General features: G+C 41.2%; 1 protein-coding gene across 4 annotated transcripts in view; it reads right to left on the reverse strand.

The window, feature by feature from the left end:
• Window positions 1–18,114, reverse strand: part of PREX2 (phosphatidylinositol-3,4,5-trisphosphate dependent Rac exchange factor 2) — a 290,676-nt gene that overhangs the window by 89,891 nt on the left and 182,671 nt on the right. For 2 of the 4 annotated variants that reach the window (XM_045007662.1, XM_045007663.1), the window contains exons 27-30: window positions 15,275–15,369; window positions 14,125–14,207; window positions 13,659–13,749; window positions 11,763–11,891 (exon numbers count right to left, since the gene is read on the reverse strand). In XM_045007662.1, coding sequence (XP_044863597.1) covers window positions 11,763–11,891; window positions 13,659–13,749; window positions 14,125–14,207; window positions 15,275–15,369 — 398 coding nt within the window. Of the gene's footprint in view, window positions 1–8,603; window positions 8,792–11,762; window positions 11,892–13,658; window positions 13,750–14,124; window positions 14,208–15,274; window positions 15,370–18,114 lie in introns of those variants that run through there. The other 2 variants (XM_045007664.1, XM_045007665.1) reach the window with 2 other exon arrangements.

The raw sequence follows: 18,114 nt of genomic DNA on the forward strand, positions 1-18,114 counted from the left end.
AACTGGAAAAAGTTCAGAGAAGGACAATAAAGATAAACAGGGGTATGGAATGGCTTAAAAAAGAGATGACAAAGTGGGGGGATATTATAGAGGTCTCTAAAATCATAAATGGTGTAGGAAAAGTGATTAGAAAAGTGTTATTTACCCTGTCACACAATACAAAACCCATGGGTTACCCAGTGAAATTCATAAGCAGCAGATTTATTACAAACAAGAAAAAGTACTTTTTCACACAACACACAGCTAAGCTGTGGAACTCCTTGCCAGAGGATGTTGTGAAGGCCAAGACTATAACAGGGTTCAAAAAAGAACTAGATACATTCATGGAGGATAGGTCCATCAATGGCTATTAGCCAGGATGGAAAGGAATGGTGTCCCTAGCCTCTGTTTGCCAGAAGCTTGGAATGGGCAACAGGGGATGGATCAGTTGATTTTCTGACCTGTTCATTCCCTCTGGGGCACCTGGCATTGGCCACCGTCAGAAGACAAGATACTGGGCTAGATGAACCTTTGGTCTGATCCAGTATGGTTGTTCTTATGTTATGTTCTTAGACCACTGAGGCAATGTACCAGGAAGGTTTATCGAGTCTTCAACAATTCCTTGGGAAAAAGGATGGGAGCACCAAATTCTATGTGGATTTATAGAAAATTGAATGAAGTCATTTTAAAGGATTCTTATCCATTACCTCCAATAGATGATACTCTGGATGTTGTGGCAGGTGCAATCTGGTTTTCCACACAGGATCTTTTGAGTGGCTACTGGCAAGTGGGAGTGTATCCAAAAGACGGGGGGGGGGGGGGGGAGAAATGCTTTCACTGGGTGATACTTGTGGCAATTTAAAGTGATGACTTTTGTCTAGAGCAATGCACCAGCCACATCTGTGAGGCTAATAGAAAGGGTATTACCTGGAATGCTCCTTTCAGCCTATCTGTTATACCTACATGATATCCTGGTGCCTGCTAAAACATTTGAACAGGAGCTAAAGAATTTACAAGTGGTCTGTGAGAAGCTGGAGGCAGCCATTTTGAAATGGAGCCCAAAGAAACGTGAGTTGTTTTAAAAAGAGGTAATGTACGCTGGGCACTGTGGCAAACCCAGGACAAATGGCTACAGGGGTAGTAATTAGTCCCAGGGAGTTAAAAGGCCTTTCCCAATCCACTGAGGAGAGATAACCAGGGGGAAATAAGGTTCAGCCGGAACAGAGGTTACCAGGGAACTAATTAGGTTCAGCTGGCTCCAACTGCTGGAGACCTTTTTAAACCCTCCCTGGCATGGAAGCAGAGGGGGAGAGTGAGAGAAGCAGGGAAGCTGCCAGCAAGTTAGGTGCAGCAAGGCTCTGAACCTTTCCAGCAAGGAAGGCTGCGCTCTGTCCCCAGAAGGAGAGAAAACAAGCACAAGGGATTGACTGAGGGAAGGATTAGCCAGACCCTGTGCTACCTAGAAGGGTTTGCTTTGCCCAAGCCTGTGTCTCCAAGGCTGAAAAGGACTGAGCCTGCTGAGGAGAAGAAGGTACTTTGCCACAGCACATAATTAGTGAGGAGGGAATCTCCACTTACAAAAAGAAAATTGAGGCTGTACAAAGCTGGTCAACTCTCCAGACACTCTCAGATGTGCAATGTTTTAAAGGGCTATGGCTCCTTTTATAGATGATTCACTTTGCCAATATTGCAATTGAGAACATTGATTGAGTGAAAAGGGGAAAACATTTCAGCCGTCAGCAGTGTGTGATGAAGCATTTCCAGGATTGAAAGTCTCTGGTGACTGAACTGTTGTGGCCCATCCATGATTTAAAACTCCTTTCATATTGGACACGGATGCTAATGCTTTCGGTTTGAGGCAGTACTGACACAAGAACACAAGAGACCTAAGAGGTGGTAGCTTATTATTACAAAAGTCTAAGTTTTCCTGAAATAAATGATTGCATCCCTAAACAGAACTCCTACCTCTGATTAAATTGATAGAACATTTTAATTATGATTTGTATGGGAGGAAGTTTATGGTCAGGACAGCTCATGCTTCCCTGCAATGGCTCTATAGATTCAGAAAACCTGAGACAGGCTTGCCAGATTGTAGAAGAAGCTGCAGTGCCATCACACAAAGGCCTGGCCATAAGCTGAGGCCTTGTCCAGATGGCCTTGTTGCAGCCAATTGCAAACACTGCCCCAAATAGGAGCACAAAGGAATTAGGCCATGTCTATGTTACAAACTTTGGACGACATAAGCTACGTTGGTGTAAATCTGCCGCAGTTAGTCTTTTGCTCCTGCATGTGCATACTTGGCTGCTCGCATCGGCGCTTTGCGTATTCAGAAGAAACGCTCATGTCAAGGCAAAGTGCGGTGCGCCATGGGTAGGTATCCTAGTGTGCCATGAGCCACCCTCCAGTTCAATGCCTTTGGGGGGATTTTCGCAATATGTTGTGGGGCAGAAATGAGTCATGCAGGGAACTCTGGGATTTAGGGGGGCAAGTTGCCATCATGCAACTTTCTCCATCCCAGTCCCATAATTTTTACAACTGTTTTTTAAATACCACAAACCCATGTGGCACTTTTTGCTGTCCATCATCTGACAGGAACATGGAGCCTGTACAGCTCTGCACTACTGACATGAACATGGCACAGGACTAACGGTCCTCCAGTATTTGCAGAGTCACAGGAAGTACCGCAACAAGAGCGCACATTATGATTTCTTTGAAGACAGATTGTTAAAGGACACAGTGAAAATCAATTCAAGATTGTTGGTGGCATCCCTGGAGCAGTTGCAGACAGTGGAGCATCACTTCTGGACTCTAGAAACAAGCACTGACAGGTGGGATTGCATCGTATTGCAGGTCTGAAATAACAGTGACTGCAGAACTTACAGATGTGAAAAGCCACCTTTCTGCATCCCAAACTCACCCCTGCCCTCCAGAGTTGGAACACCAGAATGAGATCTGCATTGACAGTCAAGAAGTGAGTAGCGGTCACACTATGGAAGATTGCAATGCCAGATTGCTACCGGTCAATGGGAAGTCTTTTTGCAGTTGGAAAATCCACAGGAGAAATGCAAGTATGCAGGGTCATCGAGACTGTGCAAGACTGTGATGCTAGGCAATGTGCAGGGCATCATGGATGGATTTGCAGCTATAGAGTTCTTGAACTACGGTGAGGTGACAGACGGCACTGTGACAGAGTGGTGCTCACCAAGTCAACGCCTCTCACACAGTTGCATGCTGTCTCTCCATCTCTACTCTCTGGTCTGCAGTCCCTTTCTCACTCCAGGAACCGTAGCGTCCTCTTCATAACTCAGCACTCCAGCCAGGTCACTCAGTGTATTTCCGCCTTCTGGGGTACCAAAGTCTTCCTTCAGCAGTCCTAGGCAATTTTCCCATTCACTACCTTGTAGTGCTACTCCCTCAGTTTCTGGCAGGGGAACCCAGGCCCACCCTCTAACTCTGGGTTCTGGCTCAGGAACCCTCTAGTCAGCAGTCAAAGTCTGTTCCCTTCTACACCTTACTGCTTTTCCCTGAGCCCTCTCCTACCTTCCTGGCCACCCCACCTCTCTGGGATTGCCAGCTCAAACACACCTCCCTTCTCCCAGGGAGTGACTGCTGCCCCAGTCTCTTGCCAGTTTCCTTGTTTTATAGGCCCTGCCTCTTCTGTCCCAGCTGAGCCTGCTTGCAATCTATCCCTGCTCCCTGGCTCTTCTTCCAGCTGCAGCTTGTAGAGTTAACAGGTCTATCTGGCCATGTAACTCCTTCCAGTCCTGTGTGGGGTGAACACCGCATCACAGGCACACATTTCTCTATTGTGGCACCAGCCCACCTTGAAACAGACAGGGCTATTATTCTATGGTTACTCAAATTTTGGTGGATCATCAGAGACACTTCACTGATATCAATGTGGGTTAGTCAGGGAAGATGCATGACACTTGCATCTTTAAGAATACAGGACTGTTCAGACAGCTGCAAGCCGGGACATTCTTTCCTGTTCAGCAGATTACCATTGGCAATGTTGAAAAGCCAATAGTGATCCTGGGCGACCCAGCCTACCTTTTGCTTCCCTGGCTCATGAAGCCATATACTGGCCACCCTGACAATGCCAAGGAAAGATTAAACTAAAGATTCAACTACTGTCTCAGCAGGTGCAGAATGACAGTTGAATGTGCTTTCAGTAGATTGAAGGGGTGCTGGAGATGTTTATTTATTAGATTCTATTTCACTGAGAAAAACATTGCGATGGTTGCAGCTGCCTGTCGTGTCCCGCATAATATCTGTGAGGCAAAGGTGGAAAAATTGTTACCAGAGTAGAGGTGGAGCAGTTGTCTGCTGACTTTGAACAGCCAGACACAAGAGCTATTACAAGAACTCAACGTGGAGCTATGCTGCTCAGGGAGGTCCTGAAAGGGCATTTATCAGTCAGACACAGTAATATGCTGTGCTGGACATTGCTCTACCAGGTCCTGAAGTTTTGGGAGTTGCTAGGAACTGTTTAGTGCTTGGTATACATTTATGAATATCACATTATCTCTTTTAATGAACCTATGAATTATGCTGTGCTTACTCTACATTTATAATTATTACATGTTTTGCATTGAAACCTATGGTCCTGTTCAATTACAATTAATGTGTGCTTTCAGTAGCACCAGGCATTTTGCTGCATCTGTTATGAAGCAATAAAGATGAAATTTCCAAAACTAAAAATGTATTGTGTAACAAAACCAGTGCAAAAATAATTTGCAATTAAAAAACAATACAGAGCAAACTTATAAAATACATTAGCAGAGCAGAACTTCAAAAATAGAATGCTAGAAAACGTGTCCCCATTTCAGTCAATTTCAATCAAACATACACCAACCATGGTTCTCACAGTTCAGTGTATCTGAAGCTGCAGTATTCTTTACTGTCCACCCATATGGAGCAGTAAAGGAAGGATTGTGGTCCACGATGCCACATAGAAAGATGTAGGGAGCTGCTAAAATGGAGTTCCCCATTGATTGTAAAAGAAGGTGAGCACATGACTGTTGGACCTGTACATTAGCAAGATTCTTCAGCATTTATGTTTGTTGCCTAAAAAGCCTCATTATGTCCTGGTGCATTTGCCTCTCTGACTCCTGGGCCCAGAAACTTTTAGCATCAGCTTCTCTGATCTCCCGATCTTTTCCTGGATATCTAGTCACCACCTCAGAGTGAACAATGTAAAAACAGAACTCAATATTTTCTCAGAGACCTTTCTCAGTCCTTCCCCTTTCTATCTCTGTAGAAAACTCTACAGACCACTGAGGACCCTAATCATGCACCCTTACTGTTATATTCAATTCCTTTCTCTGCTTTACACCACATCCAGGCTATTAAGACCTGTCAGTTTTTCCTTAATAATGTTGTAAAATGTCCCTCCCACTCCATCTTTCTTGCTGACATCCTGGCTCCTATCTGAGTCATCTGACCTTGACTACTGCAACTTCATTGTCTCTGGGCTGGCTGATTCTCATAGTATGGCCCTCATGTCCATCTAATGTGCTGCAGCTAAATTAATCTTTCTCTGCCTCTTTGATAATGTTATTCCCTTAATCCTTGCATTGGCTTCTGACCTCTTCCACATCAAATTCAAACTCTTCAACTTCAAGGATCTGCACAGGTCTGCTATTGCTCTCATCTGCTGCTCCCTGGTCTGCCAACTTGGTACAGCTAGCCACTTTCTCCCACAAGCGAGTCTGCACCTTTTCTTGAGCCAATTACCTAGAGTCTAGTAATATCCTTCTTGAACCTGTGCTTCATTCAGTCTCACATTCCTCCTACATATTTCCTCCATTTATTAGCCTTTCAAGGCTGACTTGTACTGCCTGATTTCCCCCTCTTCTAGTTAACCATATTATAGGATAAAAGTTTCAATAGTAAGAGATCTTGACTGTAGCCCATAGGGCTAGCCTGCTAGCTTGCTATATTATATATTCTGTTTTTTCTTTATTGGTTTGATTGATTATATTATTTTGGCTTATATTTTTGTACTGAATAATTTCTGTAGATATTACTCCATTATATTTGGCTGTAACGCAAGGAACCTACAGATCTGTTTCCTGTATGATTAGCTAGAGCAAGTTAGCATGAGTGCTTTAACGTTTGGCATAGATAAATGGCCTACCTGTTACTCTTTCAGACTTAGACTGGGACATACTGGTAACTACAACAAGAACATGGAAGTAGCGGTTCAGGCCAAATGTAATGGGTTTTGAGAATGAGATAATTGGCATTAATATGTCTGGATGTGCTACTAATATGCATATTAAGCCTATAGAGTAAGTGTACCCAAAGATTTGTGTGGGTGAGGAAACAAGATTTGGGCATGGAAGGTTGGGCACTGACATGAATATTCAGGATAGTGCCAAAACCCTATAGGAGGGCAAACTACCATGTGGAGTTTAGTTCTTTTAGCTCTTTTTTAGTTCCTCTTTTGTTTAGCTGCCAGCTTAGATTTTGCAGTATTAGATACTCTACATTAGATTTTGCAGCTTAGATACTCTACATTTGATCCTTCTCTCCACCATCTGGGCATTGAGGAACCTGGACCATTGAGGAACATGCCAGAGACAAGGCTGGTCCTTTGTCTCCCATCACCAGGTGGCCAAGAAAGGGTGTAAATATGCTAGTCTAAAATAGCTTTTGTGAGGAATGATACCATAGGTACTCATAGAACTGTGTTATTTCTTTTTGATTCTATGGTTTTGAGCTTTGATGACTTTTTCCTTTATTTTAAATAAAAACCTCTAAAGCTTGGCTTTGTCCTCAGCATGAGTGTTCTTGCCACACACCCCAAGGGTCCTTACAAATTACTGAATTCTCTACATTCTCTAATTCTGTGACCTGATTTCAGGACAAGAACCTGATTACCTTCTAGTCAGATCATTGGTGAGCCTATAATAAACCACACCTCTATACATCAGGTCAACAAGAAGTTTTTTTATTTACTTCCCAGGAAAATTATTGTTTTTAATATGAGTGCATATTCATGGATATTTTGACGTGTTCATCCAATTCCAATCATAATAAAATTGACAGACTATAAAGACCATCCTGAAGGTATTAAGAATTTTCTCTTTTCTTCCTATTTATTACACAACAGAAATTAAAAAAACATTACAATGTAAAAGTTAAACATGTCTTTTGTGGGGTTCCTACATCTCCATCTGCTTTAAATAGCGAATCATTCTAATTTAATACAGCATGTTATTGAAGGTAACAGACCTATCAACAAGAAAATACAACCACTTCTGAGTTTTCTATTAAAATCTAAGCACTGGAGTCAGTTTTCAATAAATGGATTAGTTAACATCAATAATGGTTAAACAAGTTTTCAATCACTATAGCCTCTATTCACCACTAAACATTTCTTTAGGTGGTAACCAAAGAAGCTTTGAGGGCTTCCTCATCTACTTACCACAGAAACCTAAATCTGACTCAAGAGACATAAATGTCCTCTTTTCTCCCTATTTATTATAGTCACTTAACTTCTGCTTATGTAGAAATATGAAGATTCACCTACTTATAACTGAAATTCTATTGAACACGCTCATTTAAAGATTACCCTAATGGCCTAACCAAGGATGGGCTTGCTAAGTTGTATGGCAACACTTTCAACCAGCCACATCGAGCGCAAATACAAAATATTTTTAAATACTAAATAGAAAAAACATGAATAATTTTTTGACTGACTCCTGTGTTTTGTGCCTGATCATTGAAACACAGATCTGGGAGGAAGTTCAATTCAGCTTTTGGCTTGAAATAATTTTTGTCTTAAAATGCAAAATATAAAAATGAATTAGGGACCAATTTTTGTTCTTTCTGAATCAGATAAATAAAAGAGCAAAAGGGAGAGGTCAAGTAACTTTAAATTCGCTGCTCAAACCTCATATTAGTTTCAGTCAGAAATATCCCAAAATGGAACTGCAGGCTGGCTAGTCTGTCTGCTAAATTCCTTGATCATTTGTGGAGACAACAAATAGCATGAAACTCAGAGGCACAGCACAGAACTTGCAGCCCAGGGGAAGGGACTCTGAAAGTTGCTTTAAGCCTGCTTTGTGCTCTCCTGATCCCGGACTACTTGGGGGCTCGAGACACCCACAACACAACTTAGACAGGCTCCCAGGGCTGTATAAGTAACAGCATCTTCCCCAGCACTGCCCAGAATCTTGCAACACTCTGTGCTGCAGCCACACCCTTGACACACCCATTTCACCAGGACTTGCAAAGAGTCCTCCAAAGCCAGCCTTATGGCTGACTCTGATAGTGCCTGTGCCAGCCTCATGGGGAGCTGGGCTCTTAGAGCCCCTTTTCATCACACTATCCCTATTACCTGGTGTAAGGACAGGGGTGATGGTCTTGCCCAGGATCCCATGACTGGTTTTTATGAACACTCATGAAATATTAGAATAATTTTTGAGAAATCAATTAAAACTTTTTTTTCAAACTCAAAATGAAAAAAATAAGTAGAGCACATGGCTGAGGGGACTGGCAATGGGGAACAGACTTGTTTAATTGGATCCAGGCAAAGACAGTAGTGACTAAATTTATTAACAAATGATAAATTTGGTTAAAGAAGTCACATGAGAGCTGGTTGCTGCAGTTTTCTAGTAGATAATTCTCAGATGCCCTGGATGGGATGGACAGAGAGTGGGATATCTTTTCACTTCCAGAGTTCTATCCTCAGACCATGCTTGGGACACATTGGTAGGGCCATATAAGGAAGCTCATGCTCCTGGGCTTGAGTAGCATCTGTGTGGACAGAGGGCTTCACTCTTCAGATGTCATAACTCAGCATCTTTTACAAGCACAACATTTACTTTAAAATTAGTCATTAAAATATCAGTTAAGAATTTATTAAATCTTTATTTTTAATCTGCGTTTTTGCAGCAGAATGCCAATTTGACACACTATGCTTTTGTTTATTGTCCAGCCAGGCACCAAAGATCTGTCTAATAAAATCACTGTTATTTAATGACAGTGTTGTGAAAAGAGAAACTCTGTATTATGCAGAAGCAGGAGGTCATTTGGACCCCGTTGAACCTTTCTTTAAAACGCTCTAAAAAAGGAAGTAACTTTTCCAATAAACTTAAAACAAGATTTATTTGAACAATCTTGGTGAGATTCGTAGGACCAATTTTGAGGTGGGCATAAGCTTATTTAAGTCATTTATGGACAAACTAGTCACATCAGAATGGCCTGTTGAGCTCCGACAGGCTCTTAGAGAGTGTCAAACAATTGGTGAAAACTTAAGTTTTCACTTCTTCAAAACCATTACACCATCCATGATTAATGCTAGAATGTACCTGGGTTTTGGTTTTTGCTAGGAACGAGATTTTTTTGAAAACAGTCTGTTCCCTGTTGATTCTGTGGTAGCCATTACAATATAAATATGTATTTTGTTGACTTGGCTTTCTAGATTTCACAGATTTTGACCTTAGTGATTTGTACTAAATGGAGGAGAGATTTGTGTGGTTTTGGACTTTTCTATCCCAGTGTCTGAAGACCTCAAAGAATCTAAAGTTAGAAATACCATAGGTATTATTTGGGACATCTCGCATTGGTCACTGTCAGAAGACAGGATACTGGACTAGATGGACCTTTGGTCTGACCCAGTACGACCGTTCTTATGGTTTTTAAAGTTTATATTTATAAAGCATGTCACAAATTCTTTTGGTAGTTTGAAATTGAGCAGTTTCATCATGGGATGTCATGGAAATTAGCCAATAAAATGAAGCTGCTAAATGTACCAACAAATAATTTTAACCTTAGACTGAAGCAACCTACATCTGGCTTTGGTTCCCACAAAGAGAGGCATGTTGCAATATTCCACTGCATAGTTTATAAATCCCTTAAGCTTCTCTTTTCCATTGCTTCCCTATCAAACAGCACAATCAAAAAGGCAGGTCCTGAAAAGTGCTGAGCATGTCCTGTGAAATGCACACTCAAGTTCAATTAGGCCTGCTATGCTCCCTTTGAATGTCAGTGTTCCCACTGAATTCAGTGGGACCAGAATCAGGACCACTAACTTCAATAGGTGTTTGAATCACTCAGCAACTTCATCTAAGGGTCCAAATTCCCCTTGCGCCTGCTACTCAGAGAAGACAATATTCCCTTTGGCCTCCGAAGCTTCTGCTGGCATCTCTCCTTAGCTACCCCCGAGATATTATTTAAATTAGGTGTTCTCAGATTTTGTCATAGTGAGCTTCCCTAAGCTAATAAAAACAACACTGCACCTCGCCACAGTTTATTAAGACAACACAAATAACTGAAAATCCTATATTTTGCAAAGATACAAGTAATAAAGTAGAAGGGCTTTGATCAATATAATTATAAGAGTAAAAGTGTGTTATCTTGCACTTCTGTTACAAAAAGTACAAATTGCAGCAGTGATTAAACTGCACAAACACTTTAGGTCATCATAGTCTCCACTTACTGTGCGACACCTCCCCCAACCCTCACTTCTCTGGGGCCCAAGGATGAAGAGACAAGGTCTCATGGGTGCTGGGCCTACAGGCAGGGAACAGGGGCCCCCTTTAGTGCATGTGGCCCATCATGTGAAGGCAGCAGGGTTCCCGGGCAGAATGGGGGCCAGAGTGTGGCACTCACAGCTCTGCAAGCACCAGGAGCTCCATGTAGGTCCAGTGCAGCAAGAAGTCAAAGAGGATGCTGAGTTAGTAGCCAGTACTGACCACCGCTGTCACCAGCTGGAACTACATGATTACCCTGGGGGAGGGAGTGCATCACTCCAACAAGTACAGCACAGGGCCCCGGATCCTCCTAAGACCTGACCTAAACAGCCACAGGGATCCTGACCCCTGTTGGCTCTTCCCCGGGAATGGGGAGGAAGGTGACCCCAAGGACCTCAGCAGAGTTCAGAGCCCACTTCACACAAGGGCTGCCGCTTTGATGGGGGCACTGACCCAGAAATGAACAGCTTCAGAGGACCAGAAAGAGAACCCTTCTGGTAAGCCCAGTTCACCCAGCCCCACTGCCCAGGAATGAGTGGTAGCTCTGCAGCGAATGACGTGAATCCCCCAGGATATTGCAGGACGGGGCTGTGATGGGGGTGGGGACCATGGAGAAGGAGGGGAGCCACAACACCACCACTGCAGGGCAGGGCTGAGAAGAGGAGACACATGGGGAAAGAGGAGAGCCCCTGGGATGCTGCAGGGAGTGCTTCAGCCAAAGGGAGGCGCACCAGGGGAGATGGAGGAGCATCAGCATGGGAATAAAATGGGGGGCATGAGAGGTCCTGTGATGCTGAGGTGGGAGCATGGGGAAGCAGGAGAGCTACTGTGCTGCAGCAGGCAGGGCCACACTGGGGAGCATAGCCCTGGGTGGAGCAGAGTAGCACCTGCAAGCTGCTTTCCCTGGTATCCCTGCCCCCTGGTATGCCCCCATTCCCGCACTGCTCCTTGGGTGGAGCCCTGGCTCCCTCTGCCCTTTCCAGCCCGAGCAGAGTTCTGGATTCACTCTGACATGCAGCCCCACACCCTGGCCAAAAGACAGGCAACAGGCACCTCCCCTGCTGCAGGCCCACACCTCCTGAGGGAGGCATACCCCATAATTTGAGAATCTCTGATTTAAACTACTCTCCATTAGTCTTGCTACTGAGATCACACGCTGTGCTGGAATTTAGAAATTTCCTATTGGCTACATGCTACTCTGCAGACCTGGCCTCAAGGACAACATAAACCTGTTATATCCTTCCTCCACCCTCCCTCATTAGCTATGAGTTTATTGAGGGTTAGGTTTTTCTTACTGACCTTCAACAAATTTTCTGATATTCTGTGCAAGATTTTGGACACTGCTGGGAAGGTTCCAAGGGTCTTGCTTGATGTGAAGTCGTAATCTCTTTGGACAGCTAAGCTTAGGTTCCATTTCCTGCTGAAACTCTAAGCAAAGGCAAAAAATACCTCTTTAGTTTAAACATCCTCAGAAATTTCTTTCTGAGTTGAATAGTCTTAATATTAAGAAGTGCCTGCAATTTCCTGAAATTTTGTCTTGGCTGCTGTTACCTATAGCTTTTCAGATAATTTAATTAACTAAATACTCGTATAAAAAGTCAAGTAATTAGTAAAATAAACAAGTAAAAAGAACATCAGTAATAAGTTATTTAAAATTACATGAATTCAACTACGTGATTCATGGTTTAAAGGCTTTTTTAAACCTTTATCGCATCCACTCAAGAATTCATATAATAGTGGACAATAAGCTATACCAAAATTATCAGAAAAATAATCTTCCTTACTTAACACAGAAACTTTGGCTGTTTAACCCAGACTAGCCCTCAGATCACTAAAAGTATCCCTGACATTATTATGGAATATCTATATAGAGCTGCATTGTCACACCGAATATACATCCCCCATTTTTTTTTAGTTCTCATTCTAAATCATCTTTGTGAAATGGATATCTTTTTGGGTCTTTATATTGGATATTTCATATCTTGCACCTAGTTGAACATTTATAATTAAATCATGTTTTCTGAATGGTTTGTCGTGGAAAATTTTGCCAGGCATTCAGTCTGAAAACAATGAAAAATACTGGTGTGCATAAATGTCATCTGTGGGTCATACCCACCTTTCCCTAAAAACAACTTTAAAGGTTCTAAAAATGAAAATAGTTGCTAGAAAGAAATCTCACTATCTTAACTTCTGGGCAGACTCACTGCAGGGTCAGCGAGTGGAAGGGCATGATGCATCGGAGGGTCAGATAATAAGCTGGTATATAAGAGTGTGGCTTCACTGGCTTCAATGGAACTATGCTGATTTATGAAAGCTAAGGATCTGATCAATGACCCTCTATAATTAATGCATTTGAGTTGCTGAAAGTTGTATATGTTGACACTAACTCAGAAACTAAAGCATTTTACAGTAGCATTATTTCTATTTCCCACACAACATTCAGTTGTATTTCCCAATCTCCAATACAGTCTTTTTTCAAACTCTGTTCACCCAAAAAGCCTTTCAGTAGCAATTTTTAAAAGTGTATCAATCCTGCTAAATGGCTCTAATCCTGCAAACACTTCACACACATTTAAGTTTAGACTTAACACTTACATACATGATTAACTTTGGACCTACACATATAGAAGCATGTATGCAGACCTAAAATTAATCATGTACACAACTCTCAGAAGGATCAGGGCCTCAAATTACACCTAGAATTATTTTAAATAATTAATATTTAGAATAAGAATTCACACTGAAGTGTTGCTTATTATTTATGAAGTACAATCTTACAAGAAGAAAATATCCACAAAGATAGAAAAGGCCAGGCATTAATAGTTAAATATAATCAGAAAGTGCTTCAGTTGCTAGGACAGAAAAAACATGAATCAGAAAAACACTTGTAATATGTTAAAACTGATTTTTTGCTTCAAAGCCTCAGCAATTTTACATTCAATTCAGAGGCTGTAATTTGAGCTTAACTTTCAAGAAAACCTAAATGCCTTATGTAAGGAAAGTTAAAATGTACTAGCTAAGAATAGTAATAGCTATGTAATAAAAATTCTGAATGGCAATTATTCCAGATGTAACATGAACAGAAAAGATTGGGTTGTTCTTTAACATCCAAATCTAATACTATATATTCATACAGATATGCCCTGTATCTCTTTGTGCCACCTGTTGATTCTAGTAGTTAGCTTTAAATGTTACCTTGCAGGCCTCGACCTGGCGTGAAGAACTTGGTTTGTTCAAAGGCCCTCATTACAGCTGGTCCTTTCAGAAGACTGACAATTGAGTCTACCTGTTAGGATCAAAGTTCTGTGAGTGGCTTGCCTTTTTCATAGCAATGTTTAGAAAGATCTGCTCAGAATGAGAAAAAAGCAATAGTGAAAAAAATGATTACTTTATATTTGTTTGTAACTATGGTAATTTAAATGTTGGCTGTAGCTAACAACTCAAGGCTAGAAAATTTGTTAGGATAAATCTAAGGAACTGTTCTCTTCAGTAATTCTGGATTAGTAGCCCCAGGAAAGGATAAAAAGTAATACATATCATTCAAGTAAACAGTGGAAAGCAAAAGCAGCAAGGAAACGCCCACTTGCAGCAGCCAGCTTTTCCCTGATGGTTTGAATATAGACCAATACTGTTAAGCAGTCTAAGAAAAAAAATCTCATACCTGACCAAAAAGATGCTCCAAACAGCTATGAAGTTTGTCCTGTTTATCATGAGAAATGCGAATACTTAAGGGAAGTTCATCACCTGTGTGTAAAATATTTTAAATCATAATTAACTTCAGGGCTCAGCATACTTTTCAAAATCATACAGATCTGGGCTACTCTGTTAAGCATACAAGCTGATGCTTAAGCCTTTAGATCCTTCTGTATTTAGCACTTTACACTAATCTGTGAGATACTTTTGTAGACTATTTTTATAATGTAGCAAAAGTAAACAACAACTACAACAAAATGGCATCTGTACAATAAATCACACCTCACCCTTTGTGAAGTAGGTAACTATTGTATTATTTATACCTTTTTATAAACTAAGGGCCAGAAACTTTAAGCAAAATCCCCAGGCCATATTGTAAAAGTTGGGAACAGAAACTAGGAGTCAGGTGTCCCTGATCTGTGTTCCACCAACTAGACCACAGTTCTCTGAAAGAAAAATGACAAGATCACTGAAATATCAGCTAGCTATTTATACCACCTAGACCACAGTCACTGAATGCACTGACATAACATTTTTATAAGGACCCGGCAAATATTCCACAATCTTAATGCTATTGCTAGTGAAATGGCTCTGATAGTTCAGTCGTTTTTCAAGAGGGATAAATATGGCATTAAAATGAAAAAGGAACTATCAAGTGGCAAATAGGTCAGAATTTGCATTTATGATTATTTAAGTTCAACCTTGACATAGAATAGAATATTATGTTGAGCATGTCTTTCTTTGGTCTCACTCTCCCCAGCATTTGTACACAGTGGTATTTTGTATTCAGAGTCTTGTCTCCTGTCTGAGACAGAACTCTCTGTTAATGTAAAATTCCTCTTCTTTTGAGCAACATAATGCATTGCCCAGGCCAAAGTGGGAAACTGGTTTAAATGAGTCTCTGACATCTTTTACTAATTCACTATATTTTCAGCTGGATTGGAAAATTGGCTTTGTTATACAGAAAGGCTAAAAGTGCTACATACACTAAGCAGAAGTGAAATGCTACACTCTTGCCACTTACTATGATGAAGACAGACATGCCTATGAATAAAACAAACAAAAACTATCTTCAAAAGAACTAATAGAGGAATTTGTAGATTATTTTTTAATCTTACCTGAGTCCATTTCATCACTGTGAAAGTAAGAACTGCACTGGCTACTGCAAATGCTGGTAAATGAGGCAATGGAGTTCCTGTTGCTATTGCAATCACTTGAAAAACAAAACAAAATAGTGCATCCTGATGTACAAGTACTATATCAAAACACAAAAAGTACAGTGCCTTTCCTTTTTTTTAAACTTTCCTCTTTTCCTGAGGTCTTTTATAATGCTCTACCCTTGACTTTAAGTTTATGACATCATACAAAATATGTAGGAACTACTATTTGTCTCAGATAGGACTCAGTGGGCTAGATTCCCAGAAGAGATGCTTCGGTTGTCCCCACTTCATGTGTGTGAACAAGTAGTTTCACATTGAAAATATACAGTTCCATACAAATCAAGTAACTTTCCATGCAGGTGAGTAGCTGTTTTTGGAGATGTGGCCTCAAATGTGTTAATTTCTCCACATTTAAATTCTGTACGCCTACCTACCCCATAACTCTTATAAATGATGAAGCATGCTGGCTTAGGACTTGCAAACTGGAATTTATAATGAGGTTAGAAAATAATTAAACTATTAAACAAGATTTAAAAGAGCAATTTTCTCTCTTTAACCATGGTTTATGAGCCCACTCCTCTGAGCTACTGGCAGTGCAATAGGATAAGTGCTGGTGGACTTCTGCACCTGCACAAAGCCCCAGTGACTTCTCTGGAACTCTCTGTGACTGCAAAAGTCTACTCATGCGAATCCAGTTGCAGGATCAGGGCTCCTGTGTGTATAGAGTAGGGGACAGGGGTAGTAGTGGGGATTTTACTTCTCCCTGTATCTGATTATATGGAGACTTCTACTATTTTTGGTACTGCAGAGATCACTCTACAGTCATGTGATTATTATTTTTTTACCCCAAATTTGTGTTTCTGTACAAGGAGTGAGAATGAATTCATCCATATCACACTGAGAGGGAAAAAAAAGCTAAGATTTTTTGTAAACATATTTCCAGATGGATTTGAACCCACAGGCTGTAACAGCAAGCAAGTCAGCCATATATCTAACCAGCACCGGAGTATTTGGTTTAAATGTAAGAGTTTTCAGGTGTTAAAGTAATTATCCAGCAGAGGGAGTCCACAATGTCCCATGAATGTAAGAGAAACTTATCATCTAGGCAGAGGTGGCTCCAGGCCCCAGCACGCCAAGCGCGTGCTTGGGGCAGCAAGCCGCAGGGGGTGCTCTGCCGGCGCCGCGAGGGCAGCAGGCAGGCTGCCCTTGGCGGCTTGCCTGCGGAGGGTCCGCTGGTCCCGCGGCTTCGGCGGACCTCTGGCAGGCGTGCCAAAGCCGCAGGACCAGCGGACCGTCCGCAGGCAAGCTGCGGAAGGCAGCCTGCCTGCCATGCTTGGGGTGGCAAAATTCTTAAAGCCGCCCCTGCATCTAGGTACCTCTCAATCAATGTCCTGCCATTACAGGGGCCTTGGGCAATGATGCATCTCAGTCCCTTATTCTCTGCCAGTGGCACATAATAGCTCAGTCTCCTGAGAGCTGTAATACTTTGGTCTAATTCTGGCTGTTGGGGTTGGTATGGGGGTGGCTGAGGGGTGTTTGGCAGCTTGTGATACAGAAGAGGTCAGACTAGATGATCAGGCAGTCCCTTCCAGTCTTAAACTCTATGATTCTAAACTTTAGTCTTCAAAAGCATTTAGTTTAAAATGGCTGCAGAGTTCCAAATGCATGCCCTACTTCATACCATGCATAACAGAGTTCATAAAATAGGACTCCATTTTATATTATTATTATATTTATAAATTGTTTATACACGTTAATACCACAAAGAGGGAAAAGCATTTTTGGATGGTATGAGGGGGATATAATTTAGGGTGCTGTCCACTAAATGACTGAAACCATGTTGGTAACAAAATGTTTCTAGCATAGAGTCCCGAAGAGTAATGAGAATTTCTGGCTGGATATTAAGAAATATTTTCTGATGATGAGCTCTAACAGACTTTGGAAAAGTCTCCCAAGGGAGAATGGTGGAAAGCTCATCACTAGGGTCATTTAAAACTGGACAGAACAAATAATAAAAAAGAATAAAACATGGGGAAAAGTCAGATTTAACCACTTCTTAGCCATATATTTCTGCATAAGTAGTGTAGTGTTTAATAGAAATTTGCATGAGAACACAACTAATAAATGAAGATGTCCTACATTTCCCATAATGTCTGCTCTCACACAGAGACAGGTGCAGTATTTCAGTTGCATTTACAGTGATTTACTGGAATTTGCTGTTTGTTCATTTAACTACATTAGATAATATTTTAAAAAAATCCACTGTCATAACTGACAGTTGCATTAATAATTGGTATTATGTGCATGGGAATCGGAGGGGTTTTTTTGTTTGTTTTGGGGGTATTTTTTACACACATGTTAGAAAGATTACAGAAGGCTGGGATCAGACTAAAGCAGATGATCTAAGAAGCATTTAGTTCCTTCCACATCAGACACCAAACTGCAAGTTCATATCAGCCATGCTGCAGTAATCAAACGTTAGCTCATGAAATTGGTCTTCAGAATAACAAAGAGTGCTGCTACCGTTCCACCATTCTAAGAGACTTTTTACTTTTTGACCCCAGTAATCTGTTTAAATTGCAAATTGAAGTTAAACTGAATATACATCAACTGCATTTACATAATCCATTCTTCATTCTAAGTATCGGAAAATGTCCACAGTTGCTATGAATACTACTTCCTTTTCAAAGTATTATATATTTTAATTCCATAGTAAAGCTTTTATTATTGTTAGTACTAGAGATAGGATGATCCAGCAATGTTTAGCCTGGGATGTTACCAGAGTTAAATGTTGGGGT

This window comes from Mauremys mutica, chromosome 2 (genome assembly GCF_020497125.1).
Source record: "Mauremys mutica isolate MM-2020 ecotype Southern chromosome 2, ASM2049712v1, whole genome shotgun sequence".
Classification (NCBI taxonomy): Eukaryota; Metazoa; Chordata; order Testudines; family Geoemydidae; genus Mauremys; species Mauremys mutica.